Below are 18,774 nucleotides of genomic sequence, written 5' to 3'. Positions count from 1 at the left end.
AAAGAGAAGGTCCTAATTTTCCTTGAGTTTTACAGTAAAAACTCCGAGAAGGTCAGATAGTGTGCTTTTCCTCGCTGGCCGCATGCATATTATCCAGCAATTTCTGCTGAATTTCAAGAGGACATTAAGGTGAAGTTACTGTTGAACCAACATAAAGGCCAAATCCTTCCAAAGGACGTGGGTAGTCCTGTTCCTGTCCATCCCTTCTTCTCCCCACTCCGCTCCAGTCACTACCCAGATCAGTATTTCCTTGCAGTGCCTTTAGCACTCACACCCACCCTGTCCTGAGACAGTTCAACCCTACAGAAAACTGCCCACTTTTCTGCCAGGTTGGCTTTTTGCTAATTTAGCTGGTCAAGGGTGCTCAGCTCAGGGGCAAACAACCACCAGGGAAGGTGCAAGGCTGGTAGAGGAGGGGGCAAAGAAAATACAGCGAGGGCAGCAGGAAAAAATAGCATCGAGCTATGAGGTGGCTCAGGATGTGCTGTGTACATTCCTAGGGAGGCAAACACAGGTCTTCCTTCCATCTGTTTGTTTCAGTGTTTGAGTTAAACAGAAGTTTAGAAAACAAAGAGTTTGCATCTGCCTGCACTGACGTTCCCTCCTGCTTAGTCATGGCAGGGATGCTGTGAGCCCAGCGGCCGGACATCAGGTGAGGGTTCGGGAACCTTTGGCACAGCAGACGTCAGCCGCTTCCTTTCCCTCTGGCTCACTTTTTCCTCCTGTGAAAGGGAGACAGTAATTACTCAGGAGAGCTACGCGACCTGATTCATCGGTGCATGTAAAGCCTCGTCACAAAAGGAAGAGGGAAGCTGTGAGAGAATAATTTGCTCTCTACACCTCACTTGAGCAAATGACTGGTGGAGAGTCCAGCTCCTGCATCCATGCACCAAAATCCCCCTCCGAAGCTGCTGTCTGTGTCCCAGCCCATCCACAGCCCAGGGGTCGGATGACGCTGCAGGATCCTGCTTTAGGTTGTATCGTGACAGCAGGTCATTAACTTCTGATGAACAGAACGCTGGTGCCTCCACCTTCTGTACCTATGACCCGTTCTCTTCTCTAATAATATTAAGCCTACAGGGTGGAATTTTTGAGAGTGTCTGACTGACTTAAAAATTCATTTTTTCAAAATGACGGAAGGCTTCACTCAAAGGAAAATTCCCAGCCATTGCCATGCCAAAGTAATTATAGCCATACCACAAAAATTATCCCGCTATAATTATGCCGGTATGGGCCTCCATCTGAACAATATGCTGAGATATTTTCCCAGGCAGCCCAAATCCTCTGGCAGCTCTGGCTCCAAGCCTTGCGGAGGAAGGGACCTGTTTCCAAAAGCCCTCTCCTCCCTCACCCTGCTGCTGTAGAGATGGAACTGAGACCTCCCCTTCCCCGGTACGATTTATTCCATCTGAGTGTTGTAGCTCGGCTTCTCCCTCCCTGCAGTCCCTCCGACTCCTCCCAGGAAGTCCCAGCTGCAGATGAAGCATTTCAGAGACAGGGAGAGGGCGACATGTATGCAAACGCAGCCTGGGCGGTCGTGCCAGACTTTCGCAGCATAAGGCAGCGTGTCCCAGCTTGATGTAAGTTGGTTTTACCCCCCACCATCCCTTCTGGCACCTACGTTGTGTTTGCTTGCTGGTTGTTGTTGCTGCAGCCGCCCATGCTTCCGCTGTGGTGTTGGACCCCATGGTGTGACGGGATCAAGGGAACCATTGTCCCCAAAGCCCTTTGGGGGACCTGTGAGCAGACAGGCTGGCCAGCACCATGGAGGTGCTTGGGTAGCAGTGGGACAGAGGAAAAAAGCTGGTGCCCGCAGGCTGGAGGGCAGGAGGTGGCGAGTGACCGGTGCCCATGGTGACCTTTCAGCTGTCACCTCCAAAATCCTCAGTGCGCTCCAAACCATGCACCCCGCCAGGGCGAGAGGTGCCCTGGCTCCCAGCTGGGAGAGTGCCTACAGCACAGCCTGAAGTGCCCAAAACCATGAGACTAAGCCTTTCCCAGGCTTTTTGACTTTCTGGTGGCTGACCCCTCTCCGAAACATTGTCTAGGGCTGGGGAGGCAAGGCAGAGCCCTCTGCCCTAGCCCCAGTCACCCTGACCCCGATGCTGCCTCTAGCTCTTTACAGGAGACTTGTGCGCAGCTCTCCCACCACCTCTGTAGTTTTCTGTAGCCCAGTGAAGCCCTTTTTTACTGCCACACTTCCATTTTGTCACCTGCAGGGTTAGTCACCTCCTTCTGGTGCTCATTTGCTTTGCATCCCAAAGCAGTGTCCCCCCGCATTTCAGCGCCCGTTCCCAACATGCAGCTGTCCCCATGCACAGGGACAAAGTGGGTATTTTGCAGTCCCAAGCAATCTTATGATGTGTTTTCCCATTTTCCCAAAGAGATGTAAAATCCCACTGGTCTCAGCTGCTTTGCACTTGTGTTAGAAGCGGACTCGCATCCTGCATGTAAGGATGGAAAGTGCACCGAGCAGTGCTGAGAACTTACCTGTGGGCTGGCCAGCTTCAAACTCGTTGTAACTTATTTTTTGGCAGCTGGGTAAATTAATCCGTGGCTGGTCAAAACAAAGGTACATGCATCCTCCAGACTCACTGCTTTTATCTGGAGTACCTGACAAAACATTAACTTATTTTAGCTTAAATACTGCACGTTTAAGAAATGCTGTAGAATAGTTAAGGGGACCTGAGATGAAGGAGCAGGCTACATCCAGCACAGAAATTAATTTGTTTGGGGCCTTGAAGGTAAAATAAACACCAAAATCACTTTGGAGATGGAAGCTGACATAGTGTTAATCAGAATAAAACTTGTGACTAAAGAGCTTGGAGCTGCAGCAGCTGAGAGGCCAGAAATTCTCAAAGACAGCAGCACTCTTGCTTTGATTTTTTTTTTATTTTTTTTTTGGTAACCTTAAAACCATGAAGGAAGAGGAAGGGGTGGGTTTGCCCAGTGTACATCCCTAAGGCCCCTTGTTTCACTGGGCAGCCCCAAGAGGCAGGGTGGCCAAACAGCCCTGCCAAGGCACAGCCCCTTCGGTGAGGAAGGTGGAGGTGTTGCAGGGGAGGAAGGGCAGAGGCAAGAGATACCTGGGATCAATGAAACTGGATGGGAAGCTGATGCTGAATAGTGAATTCCCAGAGAATGCCCTCTCGCTGGTGTCTGCACCGCTTCCCCCAGTGCAGAGGAAAGAGAGGGGAGCCTAAAACTGGGGAGGGAGAAGGCAGAAGCCATGGTTACCCTTGTGATCCTGACTTTGTGCGTGTCATGGGCACAAAGTACAATCCCAGCGCTGTTTGGCATTGCGGTGACAACACACAAAGCAGCTTGTTCCCCCTTTTCCTTTCTGTGGCAGAATAACCACAGCTTTGGGCCCAGAGCTGCGCTGCGTCCCCGGATACATGGAGCGTTTGCTTTGCCCCTGCAGCTGTGGAGCGATTAACTCACCCCTCTGCTTTGTGTCCGGGGGAAATGCAGGTCCGTGCCCACAGGATTGAGACAGCAGGAGCCGTGGCATGCTCAGGAGAGCAGGACTGTCTCTGCTTCACTTCTTGCTGGGGAGGAAGAGCAGCGCTGGATATAGCTCCTACTCCAGCGAGGTACTGAATGTCCAGTGTGACTGTTTCTGGCCAGCAGCCTGGTCCCTGGCTCAGGCTGCAGCGGTGCAGAGCCCAGGGGAGCTCACTGCCCAGAAGTGAGCCTTGGCAGCAATGGCAGATAGGGCATGTCAGGAAAAGCCACACTGGTCCAATCTCTTCAGTACCCGCTTATTTCCAGGTAGCCTGTTTAAAGGGAACATCTCATAAGCAGAAGTATATCCTTCATACAGGAGAAAGCTCATTGTATGTGGGGTTGCCTCACCTGATGATCTTTTCTACTAAAGCCTCTTGGGTTGCACAGTGCTTGGGAAATATCAGCATCCCGCTTGGAGACACAAGCAGGCAGAGCAAGAAAATCACGTGCAGCAGGGAGGCAGTGGTGGAAGGCTGTGGCTGCTAAGTGTTCTACGTTTGCACTCAATTACCCTGTCTGGCCGCCAGGCAAACTGCAGCTGGAGAAACAAGTTGTTCAATTTGGGGGGCAGAACAGGCTGGGGATGGGATGGGAGACATCAAAAGAAGAAAGTATTCGTCATTTCCCTTCCTGAAAGGGCTGGAGCAGATGAGGCCTTTCCTCAGAACTGGGAATGTCTAGGCTTAAAGTGCCTTCTTCCCACTGACCCCCACCACATTTGCTGTTAAATTCTCTGAACTGTGGCTGGCAGCATCCCCATCGCAAGAGAAAAGCACTGGAGCTGTCAATAATTCACCACCAGCTATTTTTTACTTCCCAAACCACAAATCCTTCTACTCCCACCAAAATCAGCTCAGGCACCGGGTCTTGCTGACCATAATATCCATGAGCTTGTGCAGAAAGAGCAAAGCGGGATGCTGAGGGAGAGGAATGGGGCTCCCCTAGACCCGGGGAGCAGTGACTTCTGTTCGCCCTTGGCTGCCTGCCCAGCACCACGGGGGAGCACAGAGTCCACTGGGTGCCCTCTGAAACACAAGGCTCCTCGGCAAGTGATTCACAAAGATCCCAAGTGAGGGCTGAAGCTGTATAAAAATCCAGAGACCTCAACACAAAACATCGTTGAGGCACTTTTCAAATTGTGGTGCAGCCCTCGGGGTACACCAGGGTGAGCAGGGAGTTACCACTGCAGCTGAGCCTGGGGAGGGAGGCTGACCTGGTACCCCCCCACACCATCCCGGCAAGGCAGAGCAGAGACCCTGTCCTCTCGCATTGCAGCTCTGCGTCTCACATCTCGGCTGCTTTCACGTGCCTTCCTCATCCCTGTTCAAATGCATTTGATTTGCTGTGGTGACAATCGTTATCTTGGCTCGTTGCTTCAGAGACTCTCTCCTCACATCCCCGCACTGGCTGTTCTTGGTGCACTGAGCATCATTTCTCTCCAGTTTCCAGTCCCTTCACTGTCTGGTTACCTTTTCCCTGTGCTGTTGAGTTATTAAATTCTGCCTTTGCCGCTTTTCATCATCCTCATGATAAATTCCCCATCAAGCATATATGACCTTATCCCACTGTGCTTATCCAACTGGAAGGAAGATTTTGCTTTGAATGTTTCCTACTGTCCTTCTTCCTACCCCCCCAGCCATGATGCAGGTGGAAATTAAATATCAGTCATTAAATAAATTAAAAAGGCAACTGTACCTTGGTGTCTCCGTACATCAGACTGACCTCTGCTGTGCTCCCCTCTTGCCTGTACCCAGCTGCAGCCTGGTTTTGCCATGAACTTTAGGTGCAAAACCTAGCATTTTGTTTAGGATCTAGAGCAAGTCCCTTCACCGAGGGCTCCAGTAGGAGAAAGGAGCAAACACTACTTCTGCTACTCCTTAGAGCAGTATGGAATAAAAACGTTTCTTCTAGGAAAAGGGGATGTTTTCTGGCCTGTAGAGACCAAGGAGGTCCTTCCAATGGAGGACAAGAGAAGCTACAAAGGCAGAAGCCTGAGATCTGGGATCATTGACCTGGCTCTTACAGCTTGGCTGAGCTCATTTGACCCCATGACTTAGTCCAACTGAAAATGAGGTTTAAGGCATTGCCAGCTCCCCAGTGAGTGTACACACGCTTCTTTTGTTCATCTGTTTTCTCAGTTCTCGTTGAAACTTGTAAATGAAACGTCCTTCTGTGCCAGCTCTCATCTGTCTGATCTTTCATAAAAATTGTGTGAAACCTCTTCCAGAAGCCACTGCATCAGCATTGCTGCCCTAAGGTTGGTCAGCAACAACCCATGAAGCAATAAGGGCACACCTTCTATTGGGAAAAACCTACCTGGGGTTGTCACGTCCTCATCACGTGTGGCCCCATCGCCACTGGTGAAATCTTCAAACTCACTTTCTCTCTCTTTCTCTCTCTCTTTGCAGGCAAAAATGTCACGGCCAGTGCAAGCTCGGAGGCTGGAGGGAACAGATGAGAATATCTGGTGAGTTAAGAGAATATCTGGTTTACCCTGGTGGTAGATGTGGTTTTAAGCAGCCTAACGCCAGGTAGAAACTGCCACAGCCACACAGCACAGAGCAGCAGAGTCTCCCTCAGCTGCTTTGCATTCATTCAGGAAGCACATCAGGGCAGGTTTGTCCCAGGAGACTCTACCCTGGCTCAGCTCTGTACCTGCTGCTGACACTTTATGCCATATCACGTGTCCCACACCATCCTGTGGGAAGGCAGGCACATTGTAGTGCATTGCACTCCACCTGACCTGTCCACCCCAATGATCCCAGCAGCACCCAAAGCCCCGCTCTTCTTGATTTCAAGCTACAAACTGCTGATGACTCTCGGGTGAGTCAAGCACTGAGTCCAGCCTGCCTTTCCCTCTGCAGAGGTCTTCACAGTATCTAGTTCCTAATTTTACAGAACTGGTATGAGCTTGAAAACCTCTAAGTCCTCTCCTGCTCAGCCTGGTCTGATCAGAATCGCTGTGTGGCTTCAGCTGTGACCACACAACCAGACAGCGCAGTGGCTGTTTCTTTCAAGAACAAATTAAAGCCACCCCCCAGTGCCTCATCCTTGGTTTAATTGAAATAGGTCTGAAATGACCTGTGCTTGGTCCTGTCCACCTGTGAGCAGCAGGATGGCTCTGCAGGAGGGACACCATCCTCACTTCCAAAGGGATGCTGGCAAGCAGAGCCGGTGCCAGCGTGCTGCCTGGACCCTCTGTAAATGCCTCTCTTTCTTTCCTGTCCTTCTCTCCAGGGTGGAGTTTGTAAAACTGGCTGCCACCTACTCCAAGGTGAACCTGGGCCAGGGCTTCCCCGACTTCCCCCCACCGGACTTTCTGAAGGAGGCGTTTGTGAGAGCCCTCAGCGGGGAGAACCACATGCTGCACCAGTACACCCGTGCCTTCGTGCGTGGACAGACCCCCGCTCCTCAGCAATGTCCCCCTTGCTCCCCTTTAGCCCTGGCTGCTTCAGAGCTCACCAGGCAGCAATAAACAGGGCAAACCACATGAGGCAAAACACACATCCAGCCTCAGCCTGGGCACCCCGCACCCGGGTGCGACACCCTGCTTTTCCAGACCGTTTGAAGTAGCTGGGCTAGAAGATTCCCCACATGCTCAGTCACAGGGCACGTGGCTGCCCAGGCCCCTTCCAAGGGCTCATCTGTGTTTTAGGAGGCTTCTGCATCCCAATTCCCACCTCTCCTCTCACCCCACAGGGCCACCCACCTCTGGTGAAGATCCTAGCCCAGTTTTTTGGGAAGCTGCTTGGACAAGACCTGGATCCTATGACCAATGTGATGGTGACTGTGGGGGCATACCAGGCTCTTTTCTGCTGCTTCCAGGCTTTCATTGAAGAAGGCGATGAGGTAACCCAAGATTTGGGCTTGTTGCACAGGAAGCCTTCCTCTGGCAGAGCCCTTCTTGGCTGTGGGTCTGCCAGGAGCAGGTTTTCATAGTCTTTTTGCAAAGCAGAAAAAAGTTATCCCCATTCTCCAGTATTTGAGCTTCCAAATGAAAAAAAAATAATAAAAAAATCTCTGCTACAAGGCACTGACTTCTTTCTGCATCAGGCAAAATAACCTTTGTGCCCTGAGTGATGTTGTTCTTTCCTGACACTGCCCACTGGCAATGCATGTTCTCCATGACAGTAATTCAAGGATTAATATTTCCTGTCCCTCCCATTGCTCTCTGCACCCATCAGGGAAAGGTCTGAGCAGAGCCAGGAGGGTGCTTATGTGTCCCTTTCTTCCAGGTGATAATCATTGAGCCCTTCTTCGACTGCTATGAGCCGATGACGAAAATGGCTGGTGGGACACCCGTGTTTGTCCCACTGAGACTGGTGAGTGGGTCAGAGCAAAGCCATTGAGGAGGGCAGAGTCATACCAAAGAGGTGAGTGGTAAGCAAAGTGTAGAGGTAACAAAGCAAGCTGAGATTCCTCTCTGTTCTCTCTAGAAAGCTCCAAAAGATGGCAAATTGATGTCTAGTGCAGACTGGCAGCTGGACCCGGCTGAACTGGCTTCTAAATTCAGTGAACGGACAAAAGCCATTGTCCTGAACTCACCCAACAACCCTCTGGGCAAGGTAACACCTCTGGCCTTGCTGTGGCTGATCCCGAAAGCAGCTGGGATGCTCCAGCTCACCCAGCCGCATTTGCAGGGTAGCAATGACTCGATCTTCTTTGCACACAAGGGAAATGGGTGTTTTGGCAGCACCACACACTGCACTCGTTCACCTGGTGTTTTTAAGCCTGGTCTTTTGTGGCAGCCGTGGCTTTTCCCTGTTAGACCATTGCAGAAAGCTCCTGCCCACCCTAGCTTGGGAGATGGTGCAGGCAGGACGTGGAGCCTCTGCAGAGAGGCAGGGACAGGCAGGGGCTGAGAAATGCTCCTGCAGCATCTGTCTTCCACTCCCTGCCTGCTGCAGGTATTCAGCCGAGGGGAGCTGGAGCTCATTGCAGACCTGTGCGTGAAGCACGATGTCCTGTGCATCAGCGATGAAGTGTACGAGTGGCTGGTCTACGACGGGAAGGAGCACATCCGCATCGGTATGGAGAATAGCTTGGCTGAGCTTGGGTGACTTCTCTGGGCATCTTCAGGGAAAGAACTGGTGATTTAACTGGGCTCCCCTGGGAATTACATAGGCTACTTACACGCACAGCTCTAACAGGCACATATGCCCATTAGAGATATTTTGCCACACTTCATTCTCAGCCACCAAACCAGGTCTTGAACTGGAGCCCTGACTTCCAGAGCCAGTCAGCGGAAACAGAGAGTTGGCTACGCAGTGTGAGATCCAGAGCAAAGAGCTCTTTGGCTCCAGAGAAACTATATTTTTTTTCCCCCCACACTTCATAAAACCACAGTTTTCTGGTGTCTCTAGTTTTAGGACATCCATTCCAACATGATTTCAGAGGCCTGTTCTTCCTGTTGCAGTAACATGCAATCACCTTGTTGCAGGGTGATGGTGCTTAGCACCTCTGGGAGCCCCCGGGCTCAGTACCTGTGTATGAAAACAATTACAAAAGAAATGCTCTTGAGAAACCTGGCTGCCTGCTTGGGATGTGCTTTGAGGCTCACCCAGGTGAAAGATGCGCTTGTGAACACAGGAGGCCACCGTGGGTTATGTTGGGCGAAGAGCTCCCACCATGTTATTAATGCAGCCGAGAATCAAGCACACTGAGCTCTGCCATCGGTGTTTCTCTCCTGTTTCATTGCCAGCCAGCCTGCAAGGGATGTGGGACCGCACGGTGATCGTCGGGAGTGCTGGAAAAACCTTCAGTGCCACTGGATGGAAGGTGAATTCTCCTGTGCGGCATCTCGTGTTCTCCCCATCCCCACCCCTTTGCTCCAGAGCATGGGTCCCATGGCTCTGAGGACACTGCTGCCACACACTTGGCTTTGAACCTCAGAGTCTGAAAGTACCAAAGCTGCTTTACAGTAGCTCTGTCTGGAGCATACAGTGAAGCCAGCACAGACAAAAAAAGGGCAGCCCAAGCAAGTACCCAGACATTTACCACTTTCCTCCTCCTCTCCTGACCACAGGTGGGCTGGACCGTGGGACCCAACCGGCTGCTGCAGCACCTCCGTAATGTGCACCAAAACTCAGTGTACCACTGTGCCACCATTGCCCAGGTAAGGTGGCTCGCTGCAACTGTCCCCGCAACTCCTAAACCCCTGAAGCAGGGGTGAGAGAGAGTCCTTCTGCTCCTTACTTACCTGTGAATTGCATTGGAGCAAACACTCCGGTTCTCATACAAGTCTTGACCATCTCCCCACTGGGCACCTCTCTCCTCACAGGAGGCCGTGGCTCAGGGTTTCCAGAGGGAGCTCGAGCTCTACGGGAAAGCAGACAGCTACTTCGTCCAACTGCCCAAGGAGCTGCAGCAGAAGAGGGACTGGCTGGTCCAGAGCCTGGATGCTGTGGGGATGAAACCCATCGTCCCCGAGGGCACCTACTTCTTGGTGGCAGACATCTCCAAGTTCAGTGAGTCACACAGCTGCAGTTTTGCTCAGAGAGGGTTAAGTGTGGGAGGCCAGCTCAGAATGGTACCCCTGGCAGGGACAGGAACCTGCATAAACCACCACCAAAGCAGGGACAGACAATAGTGTTTCCCATCCGAGCTCCCAGAGGCCATGGGTTTGGGACTTGGCTGAGGCACCCGGCAGCAGCCCCCACCTCCGCGCTGCTGTGCTTCTCCTGCAGAATCCAGAGTGCCTGATGTCCCCGACTCTGATGAGCCCTACGACTCCAGATTTGCAAAGTGGATGGTCAAGAACAAGGTAAATGCACTTGGCCCTTTCTGCCGCCTTTGCCCTGGGTGGGTTTGTGCCCTCCCTGCTGGCTGTGCTCACGGGAGCCAGCAGCACATCACCCCCACCACCGGGTCCAGCAGCTCATCCGGGAGATGCCCAGGGTGTCTGTCAGCAGCTGACCCCAACCCTGGCAGCCTGAGCTTGAGCAGAGCGAGCAGACAGAGCACCAAGGGCATCTACAAGCCCATCCATGAGACTTGTGAGCAATAAGCAGGTGGCTTCACACCGGCCCAGAAAGAGTAACCTCAGCTCCACGTGTTTCCCCTTTCCAGGGACTTGCCGCCATCCCGCTCTCGGCTTTCTATTCTGGGGCCCACAAGAACAACTACAGCCATTTCATCCGCTTCTGCTTTGCAAAGGTGAGATACGTGGCAGCACAAAGGATGGTGAGGTTGAGAGTAATAATCAGGGCTGGTTTGATTAGATAAATGCCAAGAAGAAATGCAGAGCGCCTTGGGCATTAAAGCCTGAGCGTGGCATCACAGATGGTTCAACCCTCTCCTGCAGACATGGGAGCTGAGCTAGGGACAGAAGGGGTGCCCGTGCCATCTCAGCATTGTCCCGTCAGCATCCCACATTTCTTGGTCAAGGCAGGGAGTCTTCTGGGTGCACGTTTGACTGCCCCGTGGCTATGCCTGCCCCAGAGAGGCTGAGCCTGTCTCACACTGAGCACGGGGCGTTCCAGAATGAGAATGAGATTTTATATAAATGATGACTCCCCCACTGTGAGGGGAAAGGGGCTTTGGTTGGAAGCCACTGATTGAACCTATGGTATTTGTTTAGGAGGAAGCCACACTGAAAGCAGCAAATGACATATTGCAAAAATGGAAACGGGAGAAAACCAGTCCCTGAGAACACTGGAGACAAAACCAGGCTCTCCCTGGTACTCACCTATCACAACCGCTCTTCCTCCTCTTCCTTTGCTTGGCTACAAGCTTTAACACGTCCTTATTTTTGTGCTTTCAACCACATTTTGTGTCAGACAAATGGGTAAGAGGTTTGCCAGGCCCAGGATCTGGGAGACACTTTCTGTCACTGTGAAATGACCGCGCTGTTCCTTGCAAAAAGTGAGTCTTCCCATGCACTGCCAGTATTTGATGGTTCTTCTTACCATGTTTAAAGACTTTGATAATCAATTCTGGGATGCATCCAGCAAGACACAAAGTAAGGGTGGCTCCTGGGGTCTTTTCCACCACCAAATTCTGAAAAGGTGTTTCAGGATCTACCTTCAAGGCCACGCTGGAGGGTTAGTGTGGCTTCTCTTGCTCCGCATACCTACTTGTTTACCCCAAGGTGTAGGACAGCATTTCTACCAGCACTCATGTTCTCGTGGGACTGTGCAGCATCACCACCCATCAGCAGGTTGATTCCTCCGAGCCTGAAAATTATAAACCCAGTGAAATGCTGTTTCCCGTAATTAACAATTTTCCTATTAGTTTTTTTTCTGTGCACCTCGGGGGAAAGCGACCGCAGAATTGGCAACTGGCTCCCCCGAGGAAATGGGCTTTCATAAATAGCCCAGCTATTGCCAGACCTTCCCCCAAACCACCCCTAGCACTTCATCAGGGCTTGGCAGCATCGCCCGGGCTGCAAAGCAAAACCTTTAGGACTTCGATGAGGGCACGCAGCGCGTGGGGAGGAAGGGCACAGCGGCCTCGGGCTGCTCCTGCCGCTGGTGGCCCCCACAACCTCCCGCCCACCGGGCTGGTGGGCGGTAGAGATAACACGAGCAGCATTTTGAAAGGTAATTCTTGCACCATTTTTGATTTTGACCTGGATAAGAATGTAAAACAGCATCATCAATCACGCAGGGGTTGCGTGCAACAGACTGTGAGATAAGTATTTGTGGCGGTTAAATTATTAAAGATTAATTACTGCAGTTATTGAAGAGTGGATGTCTCTAATGATTACAGGGCTGACGCAGCTCTCCTGGAGAGCTGCCCTCACCCGTGCAACAGCTGTGTAGCGTCCCACAGTGATGGTGGCTCATCCCACCCATGCTGGCGGGTAGAGGCTCTGCAGGCTTTCTGTGCGGGGCTACAGCTGGTGGCACCGATCCCACCCCCGGAGCAATGGGGGGAGGCAAACACCCGCCTCCTGCCTTCACCCCTTCGATGAGATGTGTCCCATCTCACCTGCTCGTGCAGTCTGGGTGGGCGAGGGTGCTGCTGAAGGCCATTTTGCACCCCCATAGGTGCCAAGCGCTGGGAGAGCCACAATCACCGAAACAGATAAACAACCGTAAGATTAATTACGGGAATAAAGATTGCAACATCCCCATGTGTGTGGGCTCTTGCTTTAGGCCATGACACACCCCGCAAGGGGCAGGGTGCATCTCCCCATCTTCCAGCACACACAAAGGGCTCATGCAAAGGCAGACAGACCGACCCACCCCTATCCCAGCCTCCCTGCAGAGGATGAGCAACACCCGCGCCCTCCCACGGCTTCCCCTGTGTCACCCATCCTCCCGCAGAACGAAGCAGCCCCTGCTTAGCTTGACATCCCGCCCAGGCGACTTAAAAGACTGGGTCCCGCCCCCCTGCCTGGCCATTGGCTCACGTGACGCCGGCCTCCGCCAATCCCCACCGCGGAGGGGCGTGGCCGGGGAGCGCGAGCGGAACATGGCGGACGACGGCGCGGCCAAGCGGCCTAAAGGGGTGCGGGTGGGGATGGGGGGGGGGCGCTCGGCCGTTACCGGGGGCTGCCCCTGAGGGGATTCCGGCGGTAACGGCCGCTGTCTCCCGCAGGCTGAGGATAGGAAGGTGAACTGGCGGCGCTGGAAGCAGGAGAGTAAGGCCGGGCCCGCGGCGGGGGCTGGGAGCGGGCAGGCGGACCGGGCCGCAGCCGCGGGGGTGCTCGGCGGGGCCCTCGGAGCGGGAGGAGCCGTCCCCGAGCGCTCCGTGCTCCGCACCGCGGCCTCCAGGCCCTGCTACTGCCCTCCCGCCCTGCTCCGAGCCGTCACGGGTGGTTGTTTAAAGCCAGATGCTGTGCTCCCTTCCAGAGAAAGCAGAGAAGAAAAAATGGAAGGAAATGAGGCTACTGAAGAAACTGGAAAAACAGCGGATGCAGGAGCTGGCGGAAAAACAAGCCGAGAAGCAGGAGGAGCAGAAGGAAGACAAAGGTGATGCCGCTGTGGCCCGATGGGGAGGCCTGGGCTGAAAGAGCTGGGAGAACTTGGTCGTTAGAAGTCAGTCAGTTTTGGGTATTGATAGGAAAGGTGATGCTCAGCTTCACAGATCTGATACAGATCAGTCCATGTGCATAAATAGGTGTGAAAACGATGCAGTCATCACTGCACGAGAGACCCCTCTTAAGAGAAAACCTGTGGTTAAAAATCCAAGAAATACAGGTTGCTTTTTTCCCTCACCACAGCTGCGGTTGAAGTAGTAAATAAAATGCTGTACATGCAGCTGTCACTGTGGAGCTCTTTCTGATCACACTCTCTTCCCCAGGACGTCACTACACGCTGAGCGTGGCCGTGCCAGGCTCCATCTTGAACAACGCCCAGTCGCTGGAGCTGCGGACGTACCTCGCTGGACAGATTGCTCGGGCCTGTGTCATCTTCTGCGTGGATGAGATCGTAGTGTTTGACGAGCATGGAGAAGATGCAAAGTAAGGAGGAGCCATCTTGTTCCGCAGAAAGTGTTTCGTCTCCACTTCTAATTTCTTCAGTCTTTTATTAAGCCAAGACCAGCAAAGAACTGTGTGTACCTCAAGCGAATGTTTGAACTTCTCTCAAACACCAGGATTACGGAGAGCTTTATATCACTGGGCAAAGATGTTGGCTTAAATGCCCTGGGAACTAGGATCATTTATCCCAGCATGGGGATGACAAGGCAGCAGGAGGTCAAGTTCTCCTGTACTCTTAAATCTTGCTGTGGAGGGACAGGGCATCCCTATATCTTTATAGAAGACTAATTCCTATCCCTTCAGCTTTTCAGCCTGGACCTGAAAAGGCATCTGTTTTCACTGGCTAAGCTGTGCAATCCTGTAGCATCCAGCTCAATGGCACCCAACTGCCTGGTTGTGTCAACACACAAAGATCAAAAGCAAAACTGAAAAAGATACTTGGCTTACAGAGAGTTCCAAATGTGATTTGTTAATAGCCTCTTCGTCTGGAGTAGCCCTCATAATGTGGCCCATTTATTTCTTGGTGGTGGAGGCAGGGGGGCTGCTGCTATTTTCAGATTTAGAAGCAAGGCTTGGTCTTGTGAAGATGTGACTACTTGAGGCTGTGCACTCTTGTGGTGAGTTCACAAGCTGCTTTCTTTCTCTTTTAGGACTGTGGAGGGAGACTTTGAAGGAATTGGGAGGAAAGGCAAGGCTTGCGTGCAGCTGGCTCGGATCCTGCAGTACTTGGAGTGCCCTCAGTAAGTCCACCGTGGTCAGACCGTGAATCAGAACTGACTACCTTGGGTATCACATGCCAGAGGCTATAAGAGCTGGAGCCAAACTGCTTATGTGGCACAACTATGCAGGATGTGATTGTTTCGTGTCTGGTTCAGGAGTTTAACTGAAAGAATGGCAGTGAATGCAGGATACAACCTGCATGCTACGTTAGAGGTAGATTAGGGACTTGGAAGAGCTCCTTTAAGTCAATACAGAGTTAGAATTGAGGTTTGGATTCCATGGAAACAACTGTTTTCACATTTTAACCTTGTCTGATAACAGATACTTGAGGAAATCCTTTTTTCCGAAACATGAGGATCTGCAGTTTGCAGGTAATAATTCAATTGTGTCTGACCCAAGCTGTTGGCTCCCCCTTCCTGAGTTCTGGCTCTTGTTTTGCATGGAATTTGCACAGAATTGAATAACTTTTCTCCACTTCAGAGCGCAGGTGAGGTGCTGTGCTATGGTCTGCTGGACCAGAGAGGGAAGGGGCAGCAGAACAGTTGTACTTACACCTGTGTTCTCACAGTTTGTGTCCTCTCCTTAGCAGTTTCTTTCCTCTGTGCTGTTCCAGGGCTCCTCAATCCCCTGGACAGCCCTCACCACATGCGGGTGGATGAGGATTCCGAGTACCGAGAAGGCGTAGTGTTGGACCGGCCAACTAAGCCAGGCAGAGGCTCTTTTGTTAACTGTGGGATGAGGAAGGTATGTCTGTCTGTTACCCACAGATCCCAAAACAATTTCCCCTGCCTCTCTGGTGGATTTGAAGCAGGCAGGGTGGGTACTGCTGGGTTTCCAAAGGCCATAGGGGGCTGACATGGGGTTTTAATGCTGTTGCCATCTCGTCCCTTTTGGCTCGTTAATGGTTGTAGCTCCCTGAGTCCTGGCAGGCCTGCCCATTCCAGCACATCATAGCTTCACTGCTGGAGTTGAACCTTTGAGCAGCAAAATAAGACTGCTGACCCAAGCCACCCTGAGCCTGCTCTGCACTGTATGCACCACACAGGCCCTGATCACAGAGCTCCTCATTCCAGCTCCAGGCCAGAACAGACCCCCGCTTCCTCAGAGGGTTCCCTTCCTTCCCCACCTTCCTCAGTACTTCCAGAATGTCTGACTCTGGTGACTTTCACTGCAGGAGGTGCAGATTGACAAACAGCTGAACGCCGGTCTGCGAGTCACCGTGCGCCTGGAGGAACCCCAGAAGCCAGGTAATCCACTGCTCCGTTACTGTCGTTAAACTTCAATCCTGCAGGAGTTGGTCCTTCTGTATGAGAGCCTTCAGAGTACTGATTTTTTAAGGTACCCAACAGTTCTGCATGTTCCCTTCACTCCACACACAATTTTACTAACACCCTTACCATACCTCTCTAATTAACTGGAAAGAACTACCAGCTCTTTGACCAACAATAAACAGCCCACACATACTTGCGCGCTTTCCAGAATGCGCTCCAAAGGGAGGTTCTTGGTTGTACACCAAGTCAGTGCCCTGCCCCAAGAGAAACTGCTGTATGTGGCTGGTCAAATCCAGCTCTCACTGGGAGATCACAGGGGTCATTGATCTCTTTGCTTCCCTTTCAGAAGCTAAAGTGCGGAAAGGCACCGTGGTGTCCTCGCACCATCCTCGGACGGTCTCAGGCTTGTACTGGGGTTACAGCGTCCGCCTTGCCTCCTGCCTGAGTAAGTATCTGCAGGGGTTCTCCGCTCTCTGCCGCATCTCTGCCTGGGTTTCCACACCAATTTCAGGCCTACTGACTGCACATCTGCAGCACACATTAACATCTCTGTCTTAGAAATCTCTTCTGTCTCAAGGCAGCTTACACATGCAGCTAGCAGCCATGTAGCAATCAAATTTAAGGATTAAAGCTAGGGGTGTGAATCACCCCAGTCACCCACCGGTACTCTGCCCTTTACTTCCACTCACTGCTGTGCCAAATGTCCATGTTGTAGCAGGAGATGAGTTGGTGCTCTCCATCTCCAGCCAGTACATCATTTCCATATAACTACCTCCTGCTCATTCACATCAAAGCCATCGGTGACATTTGAGCTCAAGAACCCTGCAAAATCCTTTTCCTGTCTTCTGATTGATTTGAGCTCCCAGGAAAATCCTAAGCCGTGAGTCAAGGAATGGCTCCTGGCACCTATTTGAGGTTTGAGGAAAAGGTGCTGCAGTTGAGAAGGGTGCCAGAGATGCCTGCAGCAAGGGAATTATGTAGGAAAGAGGAATCATTCTGTCTCCTGCTGCAGTAGTGGCATTGAAAAGCAATTCCTTCTGCTGCCACCGTTCACCCATGGAGTGTTTCAGCCTGTCCAGATGCACGCAGCATGGACGAGGGCACCCCGTGAGTAACCCCATATCCTGTTTGTTTCCCAGGTGCTGTCTTCTCAGAGTGCCCGTTCAAGGAAGGCTACGATCTCTCTATTGGCACCTCAGAGCGGGGCAGCTCCGTGGACCAGGCCACTCTCCCCTCCTTCAGGTTTGTGTCCTGCTTGGCCCCACTCAGAGCCACCAGGGAGGCCTGGAGCGGGCAGCAGAGCTGCACTGAGTCCCTGGTGCTCTCCCAGGCAGAAACGCCCCTAGATAAAAGTGCAAGACTTGGCTGCAGGCTCCCTCCTCTGCTCTGCTGCTCCCTTTTGTGCCAAGGCACGTTCTTCTGCATGATAGAAGCTGGGGAAACTACCCCAATACAAGGCCAATTCCTTTCCAGATTCTCTGGAGTGGGTCCTCCCAGTTCATTTGGTGGCAGGGACTGTCACTTTGGCCACGTGCTTTGGGGCTTTGTCAGGGAGGCAGCTGCATTGGGCATGGTCAGCGAGGGACACAGCTCCCTGCTTCAGCAGCACAGAAGAGTTTGGAACACAGACCCAGACACCTGAACAAAAGAAATTAGTCAGCTTCTTGCAGATCAAGTTAAGAGAACTGTTTATGGGAAGCCAATTCTTAATCCACTTGGGAGGTTCCAGGCACATGAGCACCTCTCCTGTCTAAAGCTTGTAGCATCTGCCTTGGTACAGGGGTAAGAGCCAGTGTCCCCTCTCACCCTGTCCCTGTGCTGCCCCATAGGCATGCCCTCGTCGTCTTCGGAGGTCTTGAGGGCTTGGAAGCTGGGGTTGATGTAGACCCAAACCTGGAGGTCACCGACCCAAGCGTCCTGTTTGACTTCTACCTGAACACTTGTCCCAGCCAAGGCAGCAGAACCATCCGGACGGAGGTAGGGCAGTTGGCTGATGGTACGGTGGGGCGCGATGCCTGTGTGCACAGAGCAGTGCTGTGTTTCCGCCTCTGGCACTGACACATAAGGCCCACGGTGTCATTCCCCACGGTGACGCCTCAGCAGAGAGCGGCTGGCTTGCCTGGTGCTCCTCAGAGAGCAGCAGTTCTGACTGCAGCCTGGCTCTGTTCCAGGAAGCCCTGCTGATCTCTCTGTCCGCACTGAGACCCCACATCGATGAAGCTGTGAAGACACCCAGCGACAGCTGAGGGAAGGAAAACCACGTACCTTGCCATCAGCTGAGGACTGCCTCTGGCAAGCGGCTCTTCAAACGCGGGGCGCTGGAAAAATCATGCCAAGAGCCTGGCGGGGCCAAGACACAGCGTGACCAAAGCTGGCGGTGCTGCTTGAGAAGTGTCTGGCTGCTTTTGGGACCAGCAAGTCTGCGCCCTCCTGCCTGCGTGGTCCAGCCAGGGGCTGGTTGCTGCCCCTCACCAGCTGGGACAAGCTTGCCAGCAGATTGGGTCTCGATTCAGGACATCTGGGGTGGGGAATAAAGCAGTATGGAACCTCAGCTACCTTGAAGTCCATGTGCAAATGTTTTGGTGTAGAGAATGGGCACTCAGTGTCCAGAGATCCTGTGCACTCAGTGCCTCTAAGTCTGAAGACTATATGGCTCCAAAGGAAATCAAACTTAATCCTTATGCCAAGAAGCTGTTCCTGTCTCAGCCTGACTTCCCCCAGCCCTCCCCTTCAACTCCAAGGCTTCATCCTTCCCAACAGCAGGAAGAGCTGGATTTTCAGTTGAGCCACAGCACTAAGCATAGCTTGTTACAGTTTGGCTCTATCTGTGATGCTTTAAGCCCTGCC

General features: G+C 52.5%; 2 protein-coding genes across 5 annotated transcripts; both read left to right on the top strand.

Annotated features, from left to right (window-relative positions):
* Positions 1-1,460: 1,460 nt before the first annotated feature.
* KYAT1 (kynurenine aminotransferase 1) lies at positions 1,461-12,191 on the top strand. Of its 3 annotated transcripts, XM_074161281.1 has the most exons (15): positions 1,471-1,580; positions 3,475-3,596; positions 5,649-5,767; positions 5,919-5,977; positions 6,748-6,898; positions 7,210-7,359; positions 7,746-7,832; positions 7,947-8,075; positions 8,418-8,538; positions 9,212-9,288; positions 9,536-9,625; positions 9,791-9,977; positions 10,197-10,273; positions 10,579-10,665; positions 11,090-12,188. In XM_074161281.1, exons 4-15 carry the CDS (start codon positions 5,925-5,927, stop codon positions 11,156-11,158), a joined length of 1,278 nt encoding a protein of 425 aa, XP_074017382.1. In that variant the 5' UTR covers positions 1,471-1,580; positions 3,475-3,596; positions 5,649-5,767; positions 5,919-5,924; the 3' UTR covers positions 11,159-12,188. The 3 variants fall into 3 exon arrangements, with proteins under 3 accessions (XP_074017381.1, XP_074017382.1, XP_074017383.1); XM_074161280.1 differs by lacking the exon at positions 5,649-5,767 and having other exon boundaries at positions 1,461-1,580; XM_074161282.1 differs by lacking the exons at positions 3,475-3,596; positions 5,649-5,767 and having other exon boundaries at positions 1,475-1,580; positions 11,090-12,191.
* A 705-nt stretch (positions 12,192-12,896) lies between these two features.
* SPOUT1 (SPOUT domain containing methyltransferase 1) lies at positions 12,897-18,487 on the top strand. 2 transcript variants are annotated; one of them, XM_074161284.1, is made up of 12 exons: positions 12,897-12,963; positions 13,054-13,096; positions 13,308-13,427; positions 13,759-13,918; positions 14,587-14,676; positions 14,978-15,027; positions 15,270-15,400; positions 15,831-15,903; positions 16,274-16,372; positions 17,067-17,169; positions 17,757-17,904; positions 18,099-18,487. In XM_074161284.1, the coding sequence occupies exons 1-12, from the start codon at positions 12,928-12,930 to the stop codon at positions 18,171-18,173; spliced, it is 1,128 nt and encodes a 375-aa protein (XP_074017385.1). In that variant the 5' UTR covers positions 12,897-12,927; the 3' UTR covers positions 18,174-18,487. The 2 variants fall into 2 exon arrangements, with proteins under 2 accessions (XP_074017385.1, XP_074017384.1); XM_074161283.1 differs by having other exon boundaries at positions 12,928-12,969.
* The last annotated feature ends 287 nt before the right edge of the window (positions 18,488-18,774 follow it).

The sequence above is a fragment of the Numenius arquata genome, chromosome 19 (assembly GCF_964106895.1).
Source record: "Numenius arquata chromosome 19, bNumArq3.hap1.1, whole genome shotgun sequence".
Taxonomy (NCBI): domain Eukaryota; kingdom Metazoa; phylum Chordata; class Aves; order Charadriiformes; family Scolopacidae; genus Numenius; species Numenius arquata.
Note: the sequence above shows the minus strand (reverse complement) of the source record. Positions and strands in the feature narration are given on the sequence as shown.